Source organism: Ranitomeya imitator, chromosome 4 (genome assembly GCF_032444005.1).
Source record: "Ranitomeya imitator isolate aRanImi1 chromosome 4, aRanImi1.pri, whole genome shotgun sequence".
Taxonomy (NCBI): Eukaryota; Metazoa; Chordata; class Amphibia; order Anura; family Dendrobatidae; genus Ranitomeya; species Ranitomeya imitator.
Genome location: NC_091285.1, coordinates 533,358,934 through 533,383,905, shown reverse-complemented (window position 1 = coordinate 533,383,905; position 24,972 = coordinate 533,358,934). Strand labels below are relative to the sequence as shown.

The window sequence follows — 24,972 nt, the reverse complement described above, 5'->3', positions numbered from 1 at the left end:
TCACAGTCATTATATGTGGGGGGCTGCCTTTACCTTTGGGGAATTTCTCTGAGGCAAGGTAGGCTTTATTTTCTATCTCTAGGGCTAGCTAGTCCTTAGGCTGTGACGAGGCGCCTAGGGAGCGTCTGGAGCGCTCCACGGCTATTCTTAGTGTGTGCGATAGGATTAGGGCTTGCGGTCAGCAGAGCTCCCACATCCCAGAGCTTGTCCTGTATGAGTTTAACTATCAGGTCGGGTGCTCCTAACCACCAGGTCATAACACTAGCCATACTACATAGCCGGCATCTGTCTCTAACAGTCGAGGCCAGAGATGAGCTCAGGCCGCGATTGTTAACCATTTAAACTCCGCTGTCAATCTCAGACAGTGGCATTTACGTTGACCATGCGTCACTGTTCGCGCTTACCAGATCCCATCGGCGCCCTGTGATGCAATTATGAGGTACCAGTGGGTTACAATGGCAGCCATGGGCCTGCAAAATGCTCCCGTGGGCTCCATCTTGGTACTCTTCCAAAGCTCAGCTCTATGCTGAGGTTCCAAGGAGACTGAGATTTACACTAAAGTGGCGACCAAAGTTTGCGTTTTCTTTAGAAGTGTGATTACTTCTGTCTGGTTGTTGTGATGCCATTTTCCCCTTGATAAATGGAAAGTGAATGAAGTTGTCATCATGCAAGACCTTAATTTTAATGAAAATGCTTTAGAATATAGGTATGTTTATTTAGTTAGAGAAAGCTGACTGACAAAAGTTTTGCATATACTATTTATTGATCACAGCATAGAGAGTAATTAATTGCTTACAGTGCCATAACTTAGTATTTTGTAGCATAACTTCTTGTTTTAATTATTGCATCACATCGATGAGGCATTGAAGCCGCTAGGTAATCAAGGAATCCTGAGGGATCTTGCTGTAGCTAGGTAATCAAGGAATCCTGAGGGATCTTGCTGTATAAACATTTGCAAATCTGCAGACAATTCATCTCAATAGCTATTGGTACGGGCCCCAACTCATCCCAAAGGAGCTCTATAGGGTTTAAATCAGGTGATTGGCTTGGCCATTGACACAGGCAAACATTTTTCTTTGCTAACCAATTTTGACTAAATTGGATATCTGCTTAAGATCATTGTCTTGTTGGAATTTTCCCTGCCTACTTTAGTTTTACCATGTGGCAGCATTACATTTTGCAGTATATCCTTCTACATGAACAAAAAACCTACATAGAAAGAAGTCTATGCCACATATCTTAGAAAACCATATTTTGATCTTTATTGACCCCTTAATCCCATATGACGTACTATCCCATCAAGGTGACCTGGGACTTAATTCCCTGTGACGGGATAGTACATCATATGCGATCGCCCGCACTCAAAGCGCGGCCGATCGCCAGCTGACTATCGTAGCTGACATCCAGCACTATGTGCCAGGAGCGGTCACGGACCGCCCCTGGCACATTAAACCCCGACACACTGCGATCAAACATGATCGCAGTGTTCCAGCAGTATAGGGAAGCATCGCGCAGGGAGGGGGCCCCCTGTGTGCTTCCCTGAGACCCTCGGAGCAACACGATGGGATCGCGTTGCTCCGAGGGTCTCCTACCTTCTCCCTGCAGGTGCCGGATCCAAAATGGCTGCGGGGCTGCATCCGGGTCCTGCAGGGAGGTGGCTTACCAGCTATTAGGCGTAGGGTTATGGCTAGGGCTAGGGTTAGGGCTGGGGTTAGGGTCGGGGCTAGAGTTAGGGTTGGGGTTAGGGTTAGGGTTTCAGTTAGAATCGGAGGTTTCCACTGTTTAAGCACATCAGGGGCTTTCCAAACGCAACATGGGGTCTGATCTCAAATCCAGCCAATTCTGCGTTGAAAAAGTAAAACAGTGCTCCTTCCCTTCCGAGCTCTCCCGTGTGCCCAAACAAGGGTTTACCCCAACATATGGGGAATCAGTGTACTCGGGACAAATTGGACAACAACTTTTGGGGTCCAATTTCTCTTGTTACCCTTGGAAAAATAAAAATTTGGGGGGCTAAAAAACAATTTTTGTGGGGAAAAAAATATTTTTTATTTTCACGGCTCTGCGTTATAAACTGTAGTGAAACACTTGGGGGTTCAAAGCTCTCACGACACATCTAGATAAGATCCTTAGGGGGTCTAGTTTCCAATATGGGGTCACTTGTGGGGGGTTTCTACTGTTTAGGTATTAGGGGCTCTGCAAACGCAATGTGACGCTTGCAGACCAATCCATCTAAGTCTGCATTCCAAATGGCGCTCCTTCCCTTCCGAGCTCTGCCATGCGCCCAAACAGTGGTTCCCCCCCCACATAAGGGGTATCAGCGTACTCAGGACAAATTGGACAACAACTTTGGGGTCCAATTTCTCCTGTTACCCTTGGGAAAATACAAAACTGGGTGCTAAAAAAATATTTTTGTGGGGAAAAAAAATAATTTTTATTTTCACGGCTCTGCGTTATAAACTGTAGTGAAACACTTGGGGGTTCAAAGCTCTCACAACACATCTAGATAAGATCCTTAGGGGGTCTACTTTCCAAAATGGTGTCAATTCTGGGGGGTTTCAATGTTTAGGCACATCAGTGGCTCTCCAAACGCAACATGGCGTCCCATCTCAATTCCTGTCAATTTTGCATTGAAAAGTCAAACGGCGCTCCTTCCCTTCCGAGCTCTGCCATGCGCCCAATCAGTGGTTTACCCCCACATATGGGGTATCAGCGTACTCAGGACAAATTGCACAACATCTTTTGGGGTCCAATTTCTTCTCATACCCTTGGCAAAATAAAATATTGGGGGCAAAATGTTCATTTTTGTGAAAAAATATGATTTTTTATTTTTACGGCTCTGCATTATAAACTTCTGTGAAGCACTAGGTGAATCAAAGTGCTCAGCACACATCTAGATAAGTTTCTTAGGGGGTCTACTTTCCAAAATGTTGTCACTAGTACAGGGTTTCAATGTTTAGGCACATCAGGGGATCTCCAAACTCATCATGGCGTCCCATCTCAATTCCAGTCAATTTTGCATTGAAAAGTCAAATAGCGCTCCTTCCCTTCCGAGCTCTGCCATGCACCCAAACAGTGGTTTACCCCCACATATGGGGTATGGGCATACTCAGGACAAATTATACAACAACTTTTGAGGTCCATTTTCTCCTGGTTCCCTTGGTAAAATAAATCAAATTGGAGCTGAATTAAATTTTGTGTGAAAAAAAGTTAAATGTTCATTTTTATTTAAACATTCCAAAAATTCCTGTGAAACGCCTGAAGGGTTAATAAACTTCTTGATTGTGCTTTTGAGCACCTTGAGGGGTGCAGTTTTTAGAATGGTGTCACACTTGGGTATTTTCTATCATATAGACCCCTCAAAATGACTTCAAATGAGATGTGGTCCCTAAAAAAAATGGTGTTGTAAAAATGAGAAATTGCTGGTCAACTTTTAACCCTTATAACTCCCTAAAAAAAAAATTTTTGGTTCAAAAATTGTGCTGATGTAAAGTAGACATGTGGGAAATGTTACTTATTAAGTATTTTGTGTGACATATCATTGTGATTTAAGGGCATAAAAATTAAAAGTTGAAAAATTGCGAAATTTTCTAAATTTTCGCCAAATTTCCATTTTTTTCACAAATAAACGCAAGTCTTATTGAACAAATTTTACCACTATCATGAAGTACAATATGTCACGAGAAAACAGTGTGAGAATCATCAGGATCCGTTGAAGCGTTCCAGAGTTATAACCTCATAAAGGGACAGTGGTCAGAATTGTAAAAATTGGCCTGGTCATTAACGTGCAAAGCACCCTTGGGCCTTAAGGGGTTAAAGAATTCAGAAAAAAATACACATTAAAAATATATATATAAAAATAGGGGAAAATAATAGCAGATACTACACCTACAGAATAATTGAGGTACAATTCCTCCAGTATTTATAAATAACATATTCTCCACAAAAATTGATATATATCCCTACATACTGTAATTACTATATAGTAACCAACATTTCATACACTCTATTTTTTACTTAATAATCTTATGATGACTTTGTAAGAGAATATATATAACTCAATCTAGCAAAAATTTCATCTGGTCACAACCAGACCTAGAATACATAAATATTCGTACAATGTTAAAGTACATAGTGCTAGCCTGGATCTCATACTAATTAGATGTAAGCTTTCAGAGGTTCTATAGATAGCATAATAAATAAAGTGCAATCATTTAATGAACAGAAAGTAGTGAGGTCATAACCTGTAGGCAAAGTCCAGGCTTAGGAGACGCACGACCAGCTTCAGATACACTGCAGCGGGGAGCGCTTCTCCTTGACTTCCGGTTTTCGGGTTGCTGTAGCGACGCGTCTGTAGCTCCGCAGCGGTCACGCTTATAGCTGACTCCATTTGCTTCCCGTTTACTAAAATTACCATGAAAATAGCATCACAACAACCAGACAGAAGTAATCACACTTTAAAAAAAAAAAAGAAAAAAGCTTTTGGTTGCTACTGTATATACTGCAGTGTATAGTATAAGCGACCAGACGATCGCAGATCCAAGTTCCCCGAGGGTATTCAAGAATAAAGTAAGATATAACAATAAGTTTAAAAATACCCAAAAAATGTAAAAGTCCAAATCGCCCTCCTTTTCCCACATTGAAGCTAAAGAAATTGAAAAAATAAATATTTTTGGTATCACCGCATTCATAAAAGCCTGATATGTCAAAATATAAAATGAATTAAACCAATCGCTACATGCCATAACAAGAAAAAAAAATCAAACCGCCAAAACTTCCCTACTCCCTAGAAAAAAATGCAATAAAAATTAGATAAAAGTGACATATATATAGAAAAATTACATCAATAAAACGGTCAGCTCGTCACACAAAAAACAATCCCTCTCCTATCTCAATCAATGGAAAACAAAAGGAACAAGTCTCAGAATAAAACATTTATTATTTTTTTTATACATTTCTGATTTATTTTTTTGCCACTTAAATAATAAAAAAAAAACACAAGTTTGGTACCGCCTCAATCTTACCGACCTGGAGAAACATGTTTCAGATTCATGTTTACCACAGGATGTATGCCGCAAGAACAAAATAAAAAAACATGGCAGAATTGCTTGCTGTTCCCCATTTTTCAGTCCATGGAATGGAAAAACGAATGGCGACATTCAAAACTACAACCCATGCCGCAACAAAACAAGCTCTCAGGCATCCGTGTGGATGGAAGAATAAAAAAGTGATTACTCTTGGAAGGGGAGGAAAAAAAGGGCAAAACAAAAATTAGCTGCTGAGGGAAGGGGTTAAAATTGTGTGGTGGGAGGAGCTAGAGGCAGAAACAGAGATTCTACTGCAAGTTCCATAGAACGTTATGAGCACCAGCTGCCATCTCCTAGCTCAATAATGGGACATCTGTCATCTTTAAAGACACATTTCGCCCCTGAGAATTTGAGATTGATCAGTCCAGGAGGAGAAAGAATTTCACGTGTACTATTAATTCATGAAAAATAATTTAAACCACAGTTACTCTTTACTGATCCAATTAATACATTTTTACAGAATCTAATGCTGCACTAAAATCCCAACTTGTTCACATGTTTGCTGCAGGTGCAGGAGACTTTTGTCTGGAAGTGTATAAGTTGCCAAAGGAAATCTGGATAAAGGAGTTGGAGACTTCTCCGGCTCTTCTAACCACACCAGCTGTACCCGACACCCAGGTGAGTGCATCTATAGAAGAAACTTATTGTTAAAACTTTTCAGAACCAGACACTGAGGGTAAGGCCACATAGTGCAGATCTGATGCTGTTCAAAACGGCATGCAGTTTTTGCATAAGCAAGCATATGCTTGTAGACCTAATGTGGGCAAAGTGCGGCCCACGGGTCACATCCGGCCCTCCGGCTGTTCCAGTCCGGCCTGGCCTATGTTGCCGGAGGGCTGAAAACACTGGCCCATGGTCTGTACTGTGCTGCCACCCCTGACTGTGTCTCAATTTCACCGCTATCTGCTTCCTCAAGATCCTGGCAGTGGGGAAAATAATGGTGGAGGAAGGGCTGCCGACTCCTTCATCCATCAACGTGTGTGACTGAGACAGCATACTACATATGCTACATATACAAGAGCTATGTGAGGGCTTTACACTGTATATAATAGGAGGCTATGTGAAGGATCATACTGTATATAGGAGGGCTATGTGAGGGTTCATACTGTGTATATTATTATTATTATAGCGCCATTTATTCCATGGCGCTTTACATGTGAGGAGGGGTATACATAATAAAAACTGGTACAATAATCTTGAACAATACAAGTCACAACTGCTACAGGAGGAGCGAGGACCCTGCCCGCGAGGGTTCACAATCTACAAGGGATGGGTGAGGATACAATAGGTGAGGATAGAGCTGGTCATGCAGCGGTTTGGTCGATCGGTGGTTACTGCAGGTTATAGGCTTGCCGGAAGAGGTAGGTCTTCAGGTTCTTTTTGAAGGTTTCGATGGTAGGTGAGAGTCTGATATGTTGTGGTAGAGGGTTCCAGAGTAGGGGTGATGCGCGAGAGAAATCTTGTATGCAATTGTGGGAAGAGGAGATAAGAGGGGAGTAGAGAAGGAGATCTTGTGAGGATCGGAGGTTGCGTGCAGCAAAGTACCGGGAGACAATGTCACAGATGTATGAAGGAGACAGGTTGTGGATGGCTTTGTATGTCATGGTTAGGCTTTTGTACTGGAGTCTCTGGGTAATGGGGAGCCAGTGAAGGGATTGACAGAGGGGAGCGGACGGGGAATAGCGGGGGGACAGGTAGATTAGTCGGGCAGCTGAGTTTAGAATAGATTGGAGGGGTGCGAGAGTGTTCGAGAGGAGGCCACAGAGCAGGAGGTTACAGTAGTCGAGGCAGGAGATGATGAGGGCATGGACTAGGGTTTTTGCAGATTCTTGGTTTAGGAATGTACGGATCCGGGAAATATTTTTGAGTTGAAGGCAGCAGGAAGTGGAAAGGGCTTGGATATGTGGTTTGAAGGAGAGATCAGTGTCAAGGTTTACCCCGAGACAGCAAGCTTGTGGGACTGGGTAGAGTGGGCAGCCGTTTACTGTAATGGATAGGTTCGTTGGGGGGGTCGCGTGAGATGGAGGAAAGATGATGAATTCTGTTTTGTCCATGTTAAGTTTTAGAAATCTAGCGGAGAAGAAGGATGAAATAGCGGATAGACATTGAGGGATTTTGGTTAGAAGGGAGGCGATATCTGGTCCAGAGATGTAGATCTGTGTGTCATCAGCATAGAGATGATACTGAAAGCCGTGAGATTCTATGAGCTGTCCCAGGCCAACGGTGTAAATGGAGAAGAGCAGGGGCCCTAGAACTGAACCTTGCGGGACTCCGACAGATAGGGGGCGAGGTGAGGAGGTGGTGTGTGAGTGGGAGACGCTGAATGTCCGGTCTGTTAGGTATGATGAGATCCAGGATAGGGCCAAGTCTGTGATGCCAAGGGATGAGAGGGTCTGTATATGTATCTATATAGGGCTATGTGAGGGCTCACTGTATGTAGGGGAACTGTGGGGCTCATACTGCATATAGAGAGGGCTTATACGATATACAGAGGGGCTAGGAGGGAGGTAATACTGTATATAGAGGGGCTACTTTGGGCTCATACTGTATATAGGTGGACTGTGTGGGCTCATACTGTATATAGGGGGCTTATTCTGTATATAGGAGGACTATTTGGGGGCTAATATGTATAGTGAGGCTTTATGGGGCCTCATTGTATTTAAGGGGCTGTCTTGGGGCTCATACTATATATAGGGGGTTGTGTGGGGACTCGGGCTGTATATTTGGGGGGCTGAGTGTGGGCTCATACTGTATATAGGGGACTGTGTGGGCCCATAAGTTCTATAAGGAGGCTGTGTGTGAGTTCATACAGTATATAGGGTTGTGACAGCATACTTTCATTCTTCTCAATATTAAGTAATACAATTAATATTAATATAAAATAATAATTATTAATATATCTATATTATTATTGAGCAGAATGAATTTCAGCCTATTTATTCATCCACAACAGTCACGGCCTGTCATGTCAAACCTCTGGAAAATTAATTGCCCTCCCATGGTGTAGACGGTTGATGGTGTTGACTAGTTGGTGTATTTTTTTACTACAAGACCCAAGTGCAATACGTCCGTTTATATGAATCACCTGTGTTAATGATATTGTTGAACAACATGCAGTCAAAAATCTCCGTCTACACCATTCTCTGAAGAGTCAAACATGCTTATTTCATTTCACAGATGAGCATTGCATGGCCTATAAGTCTCCTTACTCTGACATGTCACTCTCCACAAGGAGAGACGTTGCCCGTTAGACCCCTGTAGGAAAGGGGAAAAGGCACATCTCATCCTTTCTCATACTTTAAGTGACTTTACTCTATGAAACCATAATAAATATAAATAGGGTGCACTGCTGTATAAACAAATGGATCTATATAAACAAAAAAGGGAGTGCTGCAAAATGCAAGGAGGTACTGGAGATCAACAAAAAAAAGAGGAAAGACCAATGTATATGACCATGGATAACTAAGGTCCTGCACTAGGAAAGATACATAGCAAATCAGAAAAACTATACTACATTTCTAATTAGAGGTATTTGCTAATATTATTATTATTATACCTACTACATATTGGGATATACCCCTTACGAGCATCCCCTTATTCTTGGAGACAGCTTCTGCCAGACCTCTCTGCAGCAACATATCTTATTTTTTGGACTACAATACGCCCCTTACCATTAGATGCACCCCAGGGTTAGACATCAGAAAATCGTAAAAACATTTTTTCCTTTTAATTAAAACTTCCCTGGCGGTGTAAGGTGGAAGGGTTGTTAGCACTAATTTTGGTATACATGGGTAGGATAGGGAGGTATTAAATCTATTATTAGAGTCTCTCTGCAGTGTTCTATATACAACACAGCCCTGCTACATGCCCAGATAGACATACACAGCCCTGCTACATGCCCAGATAGACATACACAGTCCTTCTGCATGCCCAGATAGACATACACAGCTAGGCTACATGGCAAGATAGACATACACAGCTCTGCTACATGCCCAGATAGGCATACACAGAGCTACATGCCCAGATAGCCATGCACAGCTCTGCTACATGCCCAGGTAGACATACACAGCCCTTCTACATGCCCAGATAGACATACACAGCTCTGCTACATGCCCAGATAGACATACACAGCACTGCTACATGCCCAGATAGACATACACAGCTCTGCTACATGCCCAGATAGACATACACAGCTCTGCTACATGCCCAGATAGACATACACAGCTCTGCTACATGCCCAGATAGACATACACAGCTCTGTTACATGCCCAGATAGACATACACAGCTCTGCTACATGCCCAGATAGACATACACAGCTCTGCTACATGCCCAGATAGACATACACAGCTCTGCTACATGCCCAGATAGACATACACAGCTCTGCTACATGCCCAGATAGACATACACAGCTCTGCTACATGCCCAGATAGACATACACAGCTCTGCTACATGCCCAGATAGACATACACAGCTCTGCTACATGCCCAGATAGACATACACAGCTCTGCTACATGCCCAGATAGACATACACAGCTCTGCTACATGCCCAGGTAGACATACACAGCTCTGCTACATGCCCAGATAGACATACACAGCTCTGCTACATGCCCAGATAGACATACACAGCTCTGCTACATGCCCAGATAGACATACACAGCTCTGCTACATGCCCAGATAGACATACACAACTCTGCTACATGCCCAGATAGACATACACAGCACTGCTACATGCCCAGATAGACCTACACAGCTCTGCTACATGCCACATGCTTACTGTTTGCCACATGTTTTTTTTTGCCTTCCTCTGGATCAACATGTTAGGGCATGTTAGGTTAGGCTATGGGTCGAACTAGATGGACTTTGACTATGTGCACACGTTCAGTTTTTTTCGCGGTAAAAACGCAATAAATACTCATTAAAAATGCATATATTATGCATCCTATCATTTAGAATGCATTCTGCATGTTTTGTGCACATGATGCGTTTTTTTCCGTGAAAAAAACGCATCGCGGTAAAAAAAAAAGCAGCATGTTCATTAATTTTGCGGATTTTCTGCGTTTTTCCCGCTATTCTATGCATTTGGGAAAAAACGCACCAAAAACGCGTCAAAAACGCATGAAAAACGCATGCGAATTTCTGGCAGAAATGTCCAGTTTTTGTCAGGAAAATTTCTGCAAGAAATCCTGACGTGTGCACATAGCCTAAAAGTCTTCCTTCAACCTTAATAACTATGTTACAATGTTACTATGTAAAATAGACATGCACAGCTCGGCTACATGCCCAGATAGACCTACACAGCTCTGCTACATGCCCAGATAGACCTACACAGCTCTGCTACATGCCCAGATAGACCTACACAGCTCTGCTACATGCCCAGATAGACCTACACAGCTCTGCTACATGCCCAGATGGACCTACACAGCTCTGCTACATGCCCAGATGGACCTACACAGCTCTGCTACATGCCCAGATAGACCTACACAGCTCTGCTACATGCCCAGATAGACCTACACATCTCTGCTACATGCCCAGATAGACCTACACAGCTCTGCTACATGCCCAGATAGACCTACACAGCTCTGCTACATGCCCAGATGGACCTACACAGCTCTGCTACATGCCCAGATGGACCTACACAGCTCTGCTACATGCCCAGATAGACCTACACAGCTCTGCTACATGCCCAGATAGACCTACACAGCTCTGCTACATGCCCAGATAGACCTACACAGCTCTGCTACATGCCCAGATAGACCTACACAGCTCGACTGTTGGAATTCCTTCTGTTGGGATAGAGTCGGGAATCCCCCAAATACGTCACACCGTTGTCCGATCCCTCCGATATCAACGGCTTTGGACAGGTTTAGTCTAATCTGTTTGGGGGATTTAAAGGGGATTTCTGATGTTAGATTTTAGCTTCTGACCCAGCTACAGTTTGTTTTGATACAAATCTTATTCTGCTTTATTCACCCTCCCTGGGTCCAGCTCTGAGTCTCCGTCACTGCTGCGGTGTTTGTTTTTGTCTGCAGCACTGACGTCATGTTGACAGTCCTGTTGACAGTGTTTTTTTTTTTTAAACCATCTTGAGAACATGAGTTTTCTGAAACCAGAAACCCACTTTAAGCCCTAAAAATTTTGTGGTGTTTAAATGGAGTCTTGTTAGCACAAAATGCCAATGGAGAACTGAGCGCCTCTGCTTGGTTTGAAAAGTCACTTTGTGCTGACAAACTCCCTCTAACTGCATTGTAGAAGAGGCTCTGTTTCCGGCTAGGTTGTGGGGAAAATTCCCTGTAAAAGCATTTCAAGAAAAGCACATCCAGCCCATGAATGGCAGCGCTTCCCAGGACTCACATTCATAGATGATATTTCATATTTTTTTATTTCATAACTTAAAATAGAAGAGATACAACGCGTTTCGGATACAGTATATATCCTTCTTCAGGTATCATAAAAACACAGTACAAATCCTACTAGTATAAAATTGAATTTTATACTAGTAGGATTTGTACTGTGTTTTTATGATACCTGAAGAAGGATATATACTGTATCCGAAACGCGTTGTATCTCTTCTATTTTAAGTTATGAAATAAAAAAATATGAAATATCATCTATGAATGTGAGTCCTGGGAAGCGCTGCCATTCATGGGCTGGATGTGCTTTTCTTGAACTACTCATCCTGTGTGAGCCTTACTCTGGCTCTCTCACTTGGATCCACCCGAGGCAAGCTGCAAGCCCTGTATATTGAAAAGTATCTCAGAGGGAATTTGGAGGATACACGATCTAAAGCCATTTTAGTCTTTTATCAGGTGAGTGCATAAAATTGTGCACCCTTTAAAGACTATAATATTGTGTTTACGCACTTAGGGCGCCGCGATTTGTCTGTTCTTCTCTCCCAAACAGGGTTTTTCTGTAAAAGCATTTGGTAAAGTTACTGCTGAAATATAAAAGGGTAATCAATCATCTATTCATTTATTTAATACTGCACATGATTGTCAGATATTTCATTCACCAAGCGTTATTGGCTTATAAGCTCGGAGGAGTACGGTCAGTGAAGCTATCCAGCCTGCGGTGTGTTAGTCAGGTATATTTGCTCTGTATGATCGACTTTATTATAGTGCCTGTTTTGTAATGGTGCTTTCAATGTATCTTATATTTACGCTGAAAGATTTTATATCTGCATTACAGACAGCCAGTGTGCCAGAGACTGACCCCAAGATAACACAGCCAGCACTTTTGATGAAGATTCGGCCACCTAAGCCACTTGCAGGTAACGTCTTATGATGCACATTGATTATGCAGTAACCTCTTATGAGATATAGCTGCACTGGATATATTCCTTCTGGGATACCTTCTTCGTTACAAATGAAGAAAGCCGTCATCTCATAGTGATGTGCAATTCGCATTCTTTTTACTGTCAGAGTTTCCAGACTTTTGGTTTTGATGGTCTGTAAGTACCTAAACAAAAGATTTGCTTTAAAATAATCATAGTTATTCAGTACAATCATTCATTCTCACTACGATTTCTAAAACCTACATGCCATTAACCCTCATACACTTTCAGACTCCCTACACTCATCACTGTCACCAGTCTCCACTTTTTCCGGTCCTGATCTGGCTGTACATCACTACAATAACACTCTTGGAAGCACCCTAGACCAATTAGCGCCCCTCACCCTCAGAACCTCCAAACACAGAGTGAAACAGCCCTGGGTCACATCGCACACTAGATTTCTCCAGCGATGCTCTAGGTGTGCTGAACGCTTATGGAGGAAAACTCACACACAGAAGACTTCATACACTACAAATTTATGTTAAGGACCTATAATTCTGCCCTTCACCTCGCCAAACAGACCTACTACACCACCCTGATCTCCTCACTATTTAACAACCCTAAAAAAAACTTTTTGACACCTTTCACTCCCTCCTCAGTCCAAAAACACAGGCACCTATCACAGACATCTGTGTTGATGACCTGGCCTCCCAGCCACCAAGTGCCACAACTCCCATCCCTCCCCACATCTTCTCTGGGTCACTCTCCACATTCGATCCCATCACAGAAGGAGAGGTCTCCAGGTTCCTCTCCTCTTCTCGTCCGACTACATGCACTACCGACCCCATTCCCTCACATCTTCTCCAGTCTCTCTCTCCTGTTGTCACTGCTCACCTAACTACAATCTTCAATGTCTCCCTCTTTTCTGGTATTTTCCCCTCCTCCTTCAAACACTCTATCCTGCACAAATAACCACAGACCAGTCTCCAATCTCCCCTTCATCTCTAAACTCTTGGAGCACCTGTTCTACTCCCACTTTACCCGTTACCTCTCCACTCATTCTCTCCTAGATCCATCACAATCAGGCTTCCGCCCCTACATTCTACACAAACTGCACTCATCAAAGTGACCAACGACCTTCTGACAGAAAAATGTAACAGTGACCACTCTCTGCTCAAAAGACTGATTGTCACTTCCAAACAGAAATCAGGTGTGAACAGGTGCTTACTAAGAGTAGCCATCTCCATATACAGCTAACAAATAAATTAGCACTCTTTAGCGCTATAGCATACATGTTTGGAAGTGGCGGTCAGTCGTTTGATATTTGTTTACATGATTAATAAAGACCTTGAAGGGGATTTCTAGGTTTTGGTAAAGAAAAAAAAAAAGTGCCTAAACACTAAGGCCCCCTTCACACGTCAGTATAATACCGTTACTGATGTCATCAGTGTTTTGGATCAGTGTGCCACCCATTTTTTTCTTCCAGTGTGGCCTAAGAAAAAGCAATGCCATCTGTGTGCTGTAAGTGTCTTACATGGATCCATAGACTTGTACTGGCCCCTGTCATCCATGCTGCTGGTAAAATACAGACATGTCTACATGTGGTTTGCACAGACGCGTGGTCCATGCAGACACGGACGTGTGTGCAGCTGCAGTACCACAGATTTTAATGGGTATGTGTGGAATCGGTGGAAATAATGGGATTCCTGAAACATGGACATTTGAAGGCGGCCTAACAGTTAGGTAGATACTACCTAACTGCCTGTTGTGCCCAGCGCCCTTTTTCACCAGCAAAAAGTGGTCACAGACAACTCCTGCAGGCAATTCAGCTGCTTGTGCTGACGTCATGTTGACAGAGCAGTGGCTTCTTTTCCACTCTGCTTTATTGAAAGGGCAGCACTGCTGATGTCCTGTTGATTGGCAGCCAGATCCCACTGCCTAACTGGAGGAGCTGGCTGTCAATCAGCATGACATCGGCAGGGACACCCTGTTGATAGAGGAAGGCAGACATTGGCAGAGGCAACTTAACCGCCAACAGGAGTGGTCTGTGACTGCTCTGTGCAGGCGAAGAGCGGCATTGGGCACAACAGGCAGGGAGTTAGCAACTACATGCTTGTTTGTGTTAAGGCAAATTTGTTTTTTTTTACAAATTCCGAGATATCCCTTTTAATAGAGGGTATGGGTTATGGGTCTGGTTTGTTTATGCTAGAATTGTGGCTTAAAACACCTTAATACATTACAGTATTTTTGCGCAACTCATAATTTGCTCAAATATTGCAACATGTGATGTTTTCATGCCAATCTTGGCCAGCTAAGCCAACATGTGCGTGGCATGGGACTGGAGTGGCTTTGCCTGTCTAATTCATGAGAAACTACACCACCTTAATGGTTTAACATACTCCAGAAATATGTACTCCAGTCCTCGACTGGAGTATATCTCTGGTGGTGACTCACACCAGTTAACAGATTCACCCAATCCATTAAGCGACATGCACCTATTAAAGCAGAGGTGGGGAACCTCAGGCCCCAGGGCCATTTACGGCCCTCGATGACCTTTTATCAGGACCCTGAGGAGATTCTCAGTGACCACATTCTTGGGCAGGGAGGTGTATTTTGATTACAACCAGCTCATTAATTTCTTCTTGCCCTGTTAGCACACACATAGTGTACACTACTGAACACTCAAGGGCATGCAATGAAAGATTACTTCCTGAAACCAGTGCCACAGTCATGATGCACTTTGTGGGCGGAGTTTTACGGACCCCGAAGGATGGTGTAAATATCCAAATGGCCTTTGGCAGAAAAAAGATTTCCCACCCCTGTCTTAATTAATTAGGTGCATTGTACTCCAGTGAGCCCCTTTAGTAAGACTGGCTTGTGCAATATAAGCCTTAGTGAATTGGCTTCATAGTGTCTTTTGTGGACTTATCTAAATAAGGCTAGTTTCACGCTAGCATTTTGCTGAGCGGCAGAGGGATGCGGACTTCCTCCATGAAGCCCCTCCCACGGCCGCACCTCCGCCACTCAGCTCCGCCTACGTCCGCATGCGGCCTGCGTACCTATCTTTAACATTAGGTACTCAGGTCGTGCGGATGCCTGCGCATGCGTCCTTTTGACGATGCAGAGAAAAAAACAAATTACAGCCAGCTGCATTCGACGCCGGTCGCTGCATCATCAAAACGACGTATGCGGAGGCATCCGCATACATCCGCACGACCTGCATACCTAATGTTAAAGAAAGGTACGCAGGCCGCATGCGGACATAGGCGGAGCTGAGCGGCGGAGGTGCGGCCGTGGGCGGGGCTTCATGGAGGAAGTCCACAGCCCTCCGCAGCTCAGCAAAACGCTAGTGTGAAACTAGCCTTAAATGTTCTCGTGTTTTTTTTTTACCATATGTGTGTTATATTGCTGCATAAAATCCTCACTCTTTTTCCTGATGGAGCTTATATCTTATATAAGTATTCTTTGATATATACGGTATTGAGAACCCTCTTTTTTTCTTCTAAAAATATTTACTTATGGAATATATTGGATGAGTTTTTTTCAAATTTTGTGAAAACTATATTTTAAGTTACTTTTTACTTACTTTTAGAGTCCTGCTCAGAGACATGAACCTGTAACAGTTTGATGACTTGTAGTATTGCAGTATATATTTGAAATAATGAACGCCTATGACTGGACAGGACAGGAGACTGCGCCTAAGGGAATATTTCAATGGATGTGGAAACAGACCTCATTGTTTTGGCTCACACAACCTAAATACTTGTTAGAAATTAACAGCAGCGATGGAGAGCTAGCACGTAGCAGGAATCGCCGCTGTTATTGGCAGGTTCCGACTCTTTAACTCTTTAATGGCAGAATGGTCACAGAAATAACTTGAATCTGACAAAAGTAATAATAAAAGTTCTATGAAAATGATCAATTAAAAGTCAGACATTGCTTTTCAACCATGCTTGAATCAAGGTGTGTCCACTAATTAGCATCACAGGTGTCTACAATCTTGGAATCAGTGGTTGGGCCTGTATATAGGGCTACAGATACTCACTGTGCTGTTTGGTGACATGGTGTGTATCACACTCATCATGGACCAGAGGAAGTGAAGGAAAGAGTTGTCTCAGGAGATTAGAAAGAAAATTATAGACAAATATGTTAAAGGGAAAGTTATAAGACCATCTCCAAGCAGCTTGATGTTCCTGTGACTACAATTGCACATATTATTCAGAAATGTAAGATCCATGGGACTGTAGCCAACCTCCCTGGACGTGGCTGCAGAAGGAAAATTGATGACAAATCAAAGAGATGGATAATATGAATGGTAACAAAAGAGCCCAGAAAAACTTCTAAACAGATTAAAGGTGAACTTCAAGCTCAAGGAACATCAGTGTCAGATTGCACCATCCGTCGTTGTATGAGCCAAAGTGGACTTCATTGGAGACGACCAAGGAGGACACCATTGTTGAAAAAAATCAGAAAATAGCCAGACTGGAATTTGCCAAACTACATGCTGACAAGCCGCAAAACTTCTGGAAGAATGTCCTATGGACAGATGAGACAAAAATGGAACTTTTTGGCAAGGCACATCAGCTCTATGTTCACAGATGGAAAAATGAAGCATATCAAGAAAAGAACACTGTCCCTACTGTTTAACATGGAGGAGGCTCTGTTATATTCTGGGGCTGCTTTGCTGCATCTGGCACAGGGTGACTAGAATCTGTGCAGTGTACAATGAAATCTCAAGACTGTCAAGGGATTCCAGAGAGAAATGTGCTGCTCAGTGTCAGAAAGCTTGGTCTCTGTCGCAGGTCATGGGTTTTGCAACAGGATAATGACTCAAAACACACAGCTAAAAACACCCAAGAATGGCTAAGAGGAAAACAATGGACTATTCTGAAGTGGCCTTCTATGAGCCCTGACCTAAATCCTATTGAGCATCTTTGGAAAGAGCTGAAACATGCCGTGTGGAAAAGGCAACCTTGAAACATGAGACAACTGGAGCAGTTTGCTCTTGAGGAATGGGCCAAACTACCTGTCAAGAGGTGCAGAGGTCTCATTGACAGTTACAAGAATCATTTGATCGCAGTGATTGCCTCAAAAGGTGGTGCAACAAAATATTAAGTTAAGGGTACCATGGTTTCTGTCCAGGCCTATTTCATGAGTTTTATTTATTTATTTATTTAAATTCTTTGGTAGCCTGGTTGAAAAGCAATGTCTGACTTTCATTTGTCCATTTTCATAGATTTTTTATTTATTATCACTTTTGTCAGATTCAAGTTATTTCTTTGACCATTGTGTGTTTTTCTGTCATTAAAGGATGAGTACCAACAATTTTGACCACGTGTGTATAGAGTGGGGTCAGCTCCTGAGCCTGGCCCTTACACGCTGTCCTGACATCCACTGTACATGGATGGTGGATGTGGAGAAAGGGATTAAACAGCTGTTGCGGTACTATTTATTTTATTTCTACCTTTAGGCCCCGTGGACAATCAGTGGAGCAGGTAGAGTTTGCGCATACTTGACCCCCGCACAGACAGGGCACAGCGGAACGCTGTTTTAGGGAACTGTGCGGCTGGACAGGTGATTAGTTAGTTGACTTAAATTCGTGAGACAATCCCATTAATAAGAACACAAAATATGCTTTAAATAAGTCTAAAGGACGATTTTTTTCTTCCATTTTATTTCCATTGCTCTTCTGAGTATTTATCTTGTTTATTTTTCATTAAATCCACCATACGGTTCCAGAGACATGGGACTTTTTATACTGTGCTAATTTTTGTGGTCTTCACCAAGAGGGCTGTGTACACAGAAAAATTAGCACTAAATAAAAAGTGCTAGATTTCTGGAAGCATATAGCAGATTTCAAAGAAGAAAGTTGAAAAAAAGTTACTCAGGGAAGCAATGAGAATAAAATAAGAGCAGAAACTGCTCACTTTCAACTTGGTGACAGGTCCTATTAAATATTGCTATAAAGATGCAATACACACCCGGCTTTGGTATCAGATACACACAGGCATATATCACGGTCCCTATATGGACCGCAATGACCGGACTGACCATGATTCTCCCAGCCCAACTTAACAGCTCATAACACATAGTCAAATATAGATATAGGGTGCACTCTAGCCGTAAATCCAATATAAGAAGAGGGTGCAGAGCCAAGTCCACTAATGTATAGCACAAAAGAAAAAAGAGAGAGAATGGACTAAAATAGGCCTGCACAACCACATAGAAAAATAATAACAAAATACGTTTATTAAACACCACAAAAAAAACATAAAAACACTAAAAACACAACAATGTGTAAAACACCCCAATATACATCAGTACATATGCAGCAGTAAATATAAGGTATATACTATCAGATAATCTAAAGTGTAAATATACACATACTAATAAATCTAAAGATATCATGGAAAAAAGAAGCCCCACAATATGTATATACTTCGATACAATCAGAGAAATGTAGAGTGAAGGCTTCTAGAAATATACCTGAGCTCAAGAGTAATGCACAAAACCCATCTGAATAAAGCACATAACATGTGGGTTACCAAATACAGCCCAAATGGAATATAATCTGATTAAATAGATCACAGCTCCTTGATAGGAAACAAAGACGTCATGACGCCAAATAAATACCTCGCTGGATCTAAAGATAGACTGAAGTGGAACCAGGAGAGCCAAAAGGCTGAAGTAATGCTGCAGGGCCACATGCCATAAATGGCCAGAAGTGATCAAAAGGGGGGGTGTAGGAACAGAGCCCCACGCGTATCGCCGCCGCAGCGGCTTCGTCAGGGGAAGTAGATATGTGGTGCGTACCTTGCGTATAAATAGAGGCATCAATCAATGGAGTTACGCACCGGTGTGCCGTTCAGTAGCAAGGGGAGGAGGGGGCGGGAGTGGAACGCAGCCGCGTATGAAAGGAGAAGAACGGAGGCCTCCGTGGGACAAGAACGGCGCGTGCGCAGACGCGGCTCCGAAAATGAGCCGCACTGCGCATGCGCCAAGTGTAAAACGCCGAAGCAAGACTAGGCTATGCACCGGAGCCCATGAAGATAGGAATACATAGTGGACATAATGACCGGGACATACTAAGGGAGGGACGGAAAGATTGTATGGGGGAAAAAAAGAAAAGACAAAGGAAATAAAGACAATAAAAAGCATATATAACAAAACATTATATTATGCCACCAAAAAGTAAACAAAGTGAGGAGATCCCGCGATCGGGCAAACCTCAAAACGAGTACAGAAGCCAAGAACCTCCAGGTTCAAATAGTAAGAAATCCATGTAACAGAGTACCTAGAACCTGGAAAAAATAATAAACTTTATATACAAAAGACATTTTATATATAGAAAGAAAAAATATAAATCAAAGTAGAACAGGGATATTTGTAAAGAATACAAATTCCCTAATTGTAAGTCCCGGCAATCCTATGCAATACATAACAGAAAAAAATCCCAACATCCCCACAGGTCATATATAGGAGAAGTCCAATGGTCAATACATGACCGTAACAAAATAGAAACAACATGGAGAAGTCCAGTCCTGATGTAATTTTCCATCTGCAGGTTGAAGATGTAAAATATGGCAGAAGAGAGTCCCAAATACCCACAGGTCATGCACAGGAGAAGTCCAATGGTCAATATATGACCACAACGAGGTAGATACAAGATGGAGGAGTCCAATCCAGATATTATTTTCCATATGGAATATGTCCAGTAGAGATCTCCCTCACTAAGGGATCCATGGTGACTTCATCCATGGTCCACCATGAGCTCACGTCACAGATGATCATCCGCCAGATATAGAGAGGAACATGATGCAGAAAAGACATCCATTAAATCCGGGTCCTGTAGAATAAGTACGAGTGAGTCTGAACCCAGTAGACAGCTGAAAATGAAGAACCAAAATAGGTGAAAGGAAACCAAAAAATCTTCATATAACCAAACTGTCCACAGACGTAAAAAATGGACACCAAAATGGGTGTAAAGACACCCAGAACTCCACAAAAAGGCCAATCATCCCAGGAACCCTGTGAAGAGGAGCTCTTCATTCAAGCCCGCAGGGGCTATAGTATGTAACTGAAAGATCCACCTAGACTCAGTTTGAAGAAGGAGCTTGTGTTTATCCCCCCCTCTCTCATTATAGGTGAGTTTTTGCAAACCCACCACCTGCAGGTTGGCTGAGGATCCCCCATGCTTGGCTAGAAAGTGTTCAGCTACTGGGGTGAGGACCTTACCCTTCCTCCGGTCCGATGCTGCCAAATGTATTGTAGAAATATGTTTCTGGGCCCGCTTCCTTAATTCTTGGGTAGTCTGCCCAACGTATATCATCCTGCAAGGACAAATGAGGGCATAGATCACGTCCCTGGATCTACAATTGATGTAAGACCTAAGGGAGTGTCTACTGAGAAGGGTAGGATGTATAAAGAGGTCACGAGTTGGAATCATGTGGGGACAGATGTTACACTCCCCACATGGAAACGAACCTCTCAAATTGATCCCTCTGTTCAACTTAACAGTCGGTCTTTTGAAGTGACTCCGGGTAAGGAGGTCCCTAAGATTGGGTGCCCGCCTAGCTGTTAAAAGGGGTCTATTACTAGTGACCTCCGAAGTTTGTATATCCGTCCGGAGAATCTGCCAATGTTTAGACAGAATGTCACTGACCTGTTTCCAATTATTGTTAAAATCGGTTATAAATCTGGTCTGTGCCTCCATGTCTTGCCTCTTAGAAGATAAGAGTGACCTCTGATCTTGCGCCTTTGCTCTTTGATAGGCTGTGGAGATAACACGCTTGGGGTAACCCCTATGTCGAAAGCGGTCCGAAAGTTCACGAGCCCGGATCGTAAAGTCGGTATCGAGGGTACAGTTACGTCTAATGTGTAAGAACTGTCCAGTGGGAACACCCACCTTTGTGTGCCAAGGGTGGAAGCTGGAAAATTCCAAAAGCGCATTCGTTGCCGTAGGCTTTCTGAAGAGATCAGTCGCCAGATGTTGTTCATGTGGGAATACTCGCAAGTCCAGAAAGGTGGTATCACTAGCGGAGATGGAGAACGTGAGAAAGATGTTAAGAGGATTAGAATTCAATTTTTCAAAAAACATGACACATTCCTCCTCGGTACCCTTCCAGATAATAAAGACATCATCTATAAAGCGGTACCAGGCGTGGACGTGGGCAGCGAATAGCGGGGAGGAATAAACAAATTTCTCCTCCCACCAGCCTAAAAAGATGTTAGCATAGGCCGGTGCGCACTTCGCGCCCATCGCCACGCCTGATCGCTGTAAATAATAGACCCTGTCGAAAAGGAAAAAATTATGATGAAGAACGAAAAACATCAAATCGAGGAGAAAAGAATCATGACCTCTATCCATGGAAGTCTTTTTGTCAAGAAAATACGCTATCGCTTCTACTCCATCCTTATGTCCGATATTTGAATAGAGCGATTCCACATCACAGGTAACAAGTAGGAAGTTGGTGGGAAGTACCACCTGATCACACATCCCAATAAAGTGTGAGGAATCACGAATAAAGGAAGGAAGAGATGAGGCGATAGGCTGGAGAAAGAAATCCAAGTACTCACTTGCCCTCTCGCACATGCTGCCAATACTGGACACAATGGGTCTGCCGGGGGGTCTAGTGCTGTCCTTGTGAATCTTCGGCAACATGTAAAATGTTGCCGTGACCGGATTGGCCACCCAAAGATATTGTTTCTCCTGCGAAGAGATGATATCCTGCTGTAGAGCTCTGCAGAGTAATTGTTCATATTTTGGAAGAAAGATAGAGGTAGGGTCAGAGGGGAGTTTCTGATAGTATTGTACATTACTCAGCTGACGTTTGGCCTCGGTTTCATAAAGTTGAGTTGACCACAAGACCACATTACCCCCTTTATCTGCCTCTTTGATGGTGAAGTTCTTATTATTCTGCAAAGCAGTAAGGGCACGTCTTTCTTCTATATTTAGGTTGGATGGACCACTTACCCGAATAGGCATAGCCATGATGTCCCTCTTGACCAACTCAAAAAATATTTTGATGGCCGGCACCAGAGAAAAGGAGGGAGTTCTAAGGGATTTATTCCGATATGGAAACCTCTTTCTGTGTGAGCTTGGTACGTTCTCCTCTAGTAGTTCCAGTAGATCTTGGAAAGTCTGACGTTCATCAATGGGCATAGTCTGTAAAATATTGGGTCTCCTGTGCATGACCTGAAAGGTTAACTTTCTGCAAAACAAATACAAATCTTTAATAAGAGTAAATTTATCCGCAGTATGGGTGGGGACAAAAGACAAACCCCTCTGGAGTACGGACAACTCCATGGATGTAAGAACATGCTCAGAAAGATTAATAACCTGTAATGTTGTAGAATCAGGTACATGCATCAGTGCATCTTGGTGAGGAGCCTCCATATTCTCTATTTCCGCCTGGTGGGATATTTGTGACGATGGGGAGATGTATATCCTCTGTCGCACAATCCGTTTTGTTACGTATCTTGTGCTTTCCCCCTCGTCTGGTCCGTGATCGACATCGCTTCCGGCGGAAGATAAAAAATCGCTGGAACTCTCTTCTCTGTATGAGGGGATTGCATTTGTATCATCGTGTGTCAATGTTTCCTGCTTGGGAACCCTCTGATGCTTTCAAACAAACTTGGGAACAGGGACTTACTCGATGTTCAAATATCTTGATCAAACTGCTATTGGAGCATGATAGAACTTTGTTTTCATCAACTAAAACCCTAATTAAGGAGTTGGAGACCAAATTAGCTGGTTTTGACGAGGGCCCTGTTCTATTATTCAGGAATAAATTGAAGGACACTCTTGATAAATACGAGACTGAGGTTACGCAACGTAAAAGTAAAAAATTCCAGAGGGATAAAGCCGATTTTGAACAAGGGAAAGCATACAGATGGAGGCATCTTGGTAATGCTCGTCGACCAAGATCCCATAGGAGTGATCCCCCTTCTACAAATGCAATCCCCTCATACAGAGAAGAGAGTTCCAGCGATTTTTTATCTTCCGCCGGAAGCGAGGTCGATCACGGACCAGACGAGGGGGAAAGCACAAGATACGTAACAAAACGGATTGTGCGACACAGAGGATATACATCTCCCCATCGTCACAAATATCCCACCAGGCGGAAATAGAGAATATGGAGGCTCCTCACCAAGATGCACTGATGCATGTACCTGATTCTACAACATTACAGGTTATTAATCTTTCTGAGCATGTTCTTACATCAATGGAGTTGTCCGTACTCCAGAGGGGTTTGTCTTTTGTCCCCACCCATACTGCGGATAAATTTACTCTTATTAAAGATTTGTATTTGTTTTGCAGAAAGTTAACCTTTCAGGTCATGCACAGGAGACCCAATATTTTACAGACTATGCCCATTGATGAACGTCAGACTTTCCAAGATCTACTGGAACTACTAGAGGAGAACGAACCAAGCTCACACAGAAAGAGGTTTCCATATCGGAATAAATCCCTTAGAACTCCCTCCTTTTCTCTGGTGCCGGCCATCAAAATATTTTTTGAGTTGGTCAAGAGGGACATCATGGCTATGCCTATTCGGGTAAGTGGTCCATCCAACCTAAATATAGAAGAAAGACGTGCCCTTACTGCTTTGCAGAATAATAAGAACTTCACCATCAAAGAGGCAGATAAAGGGGGTAATGTGGTCTTGTGGTCAACTCAACTTTATGAAACCGAGGCCAAACGTCAGCTGAGTAATGTACAATACTATCAGAAACTCCCCTCTGACCCTACCTCTATCTTTCTTCCAAAATATGAACAATTACTCTGCAGAGCTCTACAGCAGGATATCATCTCTTCGCAGGAGAAACAATATCTTTGGGTGGCCAATCCGGTCACGGCAACATTTTACATGTTGCCGAAGATTCACAAGGACAGCACTAGACAGACCCATTGTGTCCAGTATTGGCAGCATGTGCGAGAGGGCAAGTGAGTACTTGGATTTCTTTCTCCAGCCTATCGCCTCATCTCTTCCTTCCTTTATTCGTGATTCCTCACACTTTATTGGGATGTGTGATCAGGTGGTACTTCCCACCAACTTCCTACTTGTTACCTGTGATGTGGAATCGCTCTATTCAAATATCGGACATAAGGATGGAGTAGAAGCGATAGCGTATTTTCTTGACAAAAAGACTTCCATGGATAGAGGTCATGATTCTTTTCTCCTCGATTTGATGTTTTTCGTTCTTCATCATAATTTTTTCCTTTTCGACAGGGTCTATTATTTACAGCGATCAGGCGTGGCGATGGGCGCGAAGTGCGCACCGGCCTATGCTAACATCTTTTTAGGCTGGTGGGAGGAGAAATTTGTTTATTCCTCCCCGCTATTCGCTGCCCACGTCCACGCCTGGTACCGCTTTATAGATGATGTCTTTATTATCTGGAAGGGTACCGAGGAGGAATGTGTCATGTTTTTTGAAAAATTGAATTCTAATCCTCTTAACATCTTTCTCACGTTCTCCATCTCCGCTAGTGATACCACCTTTCTGGACTTGCGAGTATTCCCACATGAACAACATCTGGCGACTGATCTCTTCAGAAAGCCTACGGCAACGAATGCGCTTTTGGAATTTTCCAGCTTCCACCCTTGGCACACAAA

General features: G+C 43.0%; 1 protein-coding gene across 2 annotated transcripts in view; it reads left to right on the top strand.

Moving 5' to 3' along the window:
• The window catches only part of WDR93 (WD repeat domain 93), a 136,106-nt gene that overhangs the window by 30,105 nt on the left and 81,029 nt on the right, over nucleotides 1–24,972 (top strand). For both annotated transcript variants that reach the window (XM_069766206.1, XM_069766207.1), the window contains exons 6-7: nucleotides 5,593–5,702; nucleotides 12,271–12,352. In XM_069766206.1, coding sequence (XP_069622307.1) covers nucleotides 5,593–5,702; nucleotides 12,271–12,352 — 192 coding nt within the window. The remainder of the gene's footprint in view (nucleotides 1–5,592; nucleotides 5,703–12,270; nucleotides 12,353–24,972) is intronic.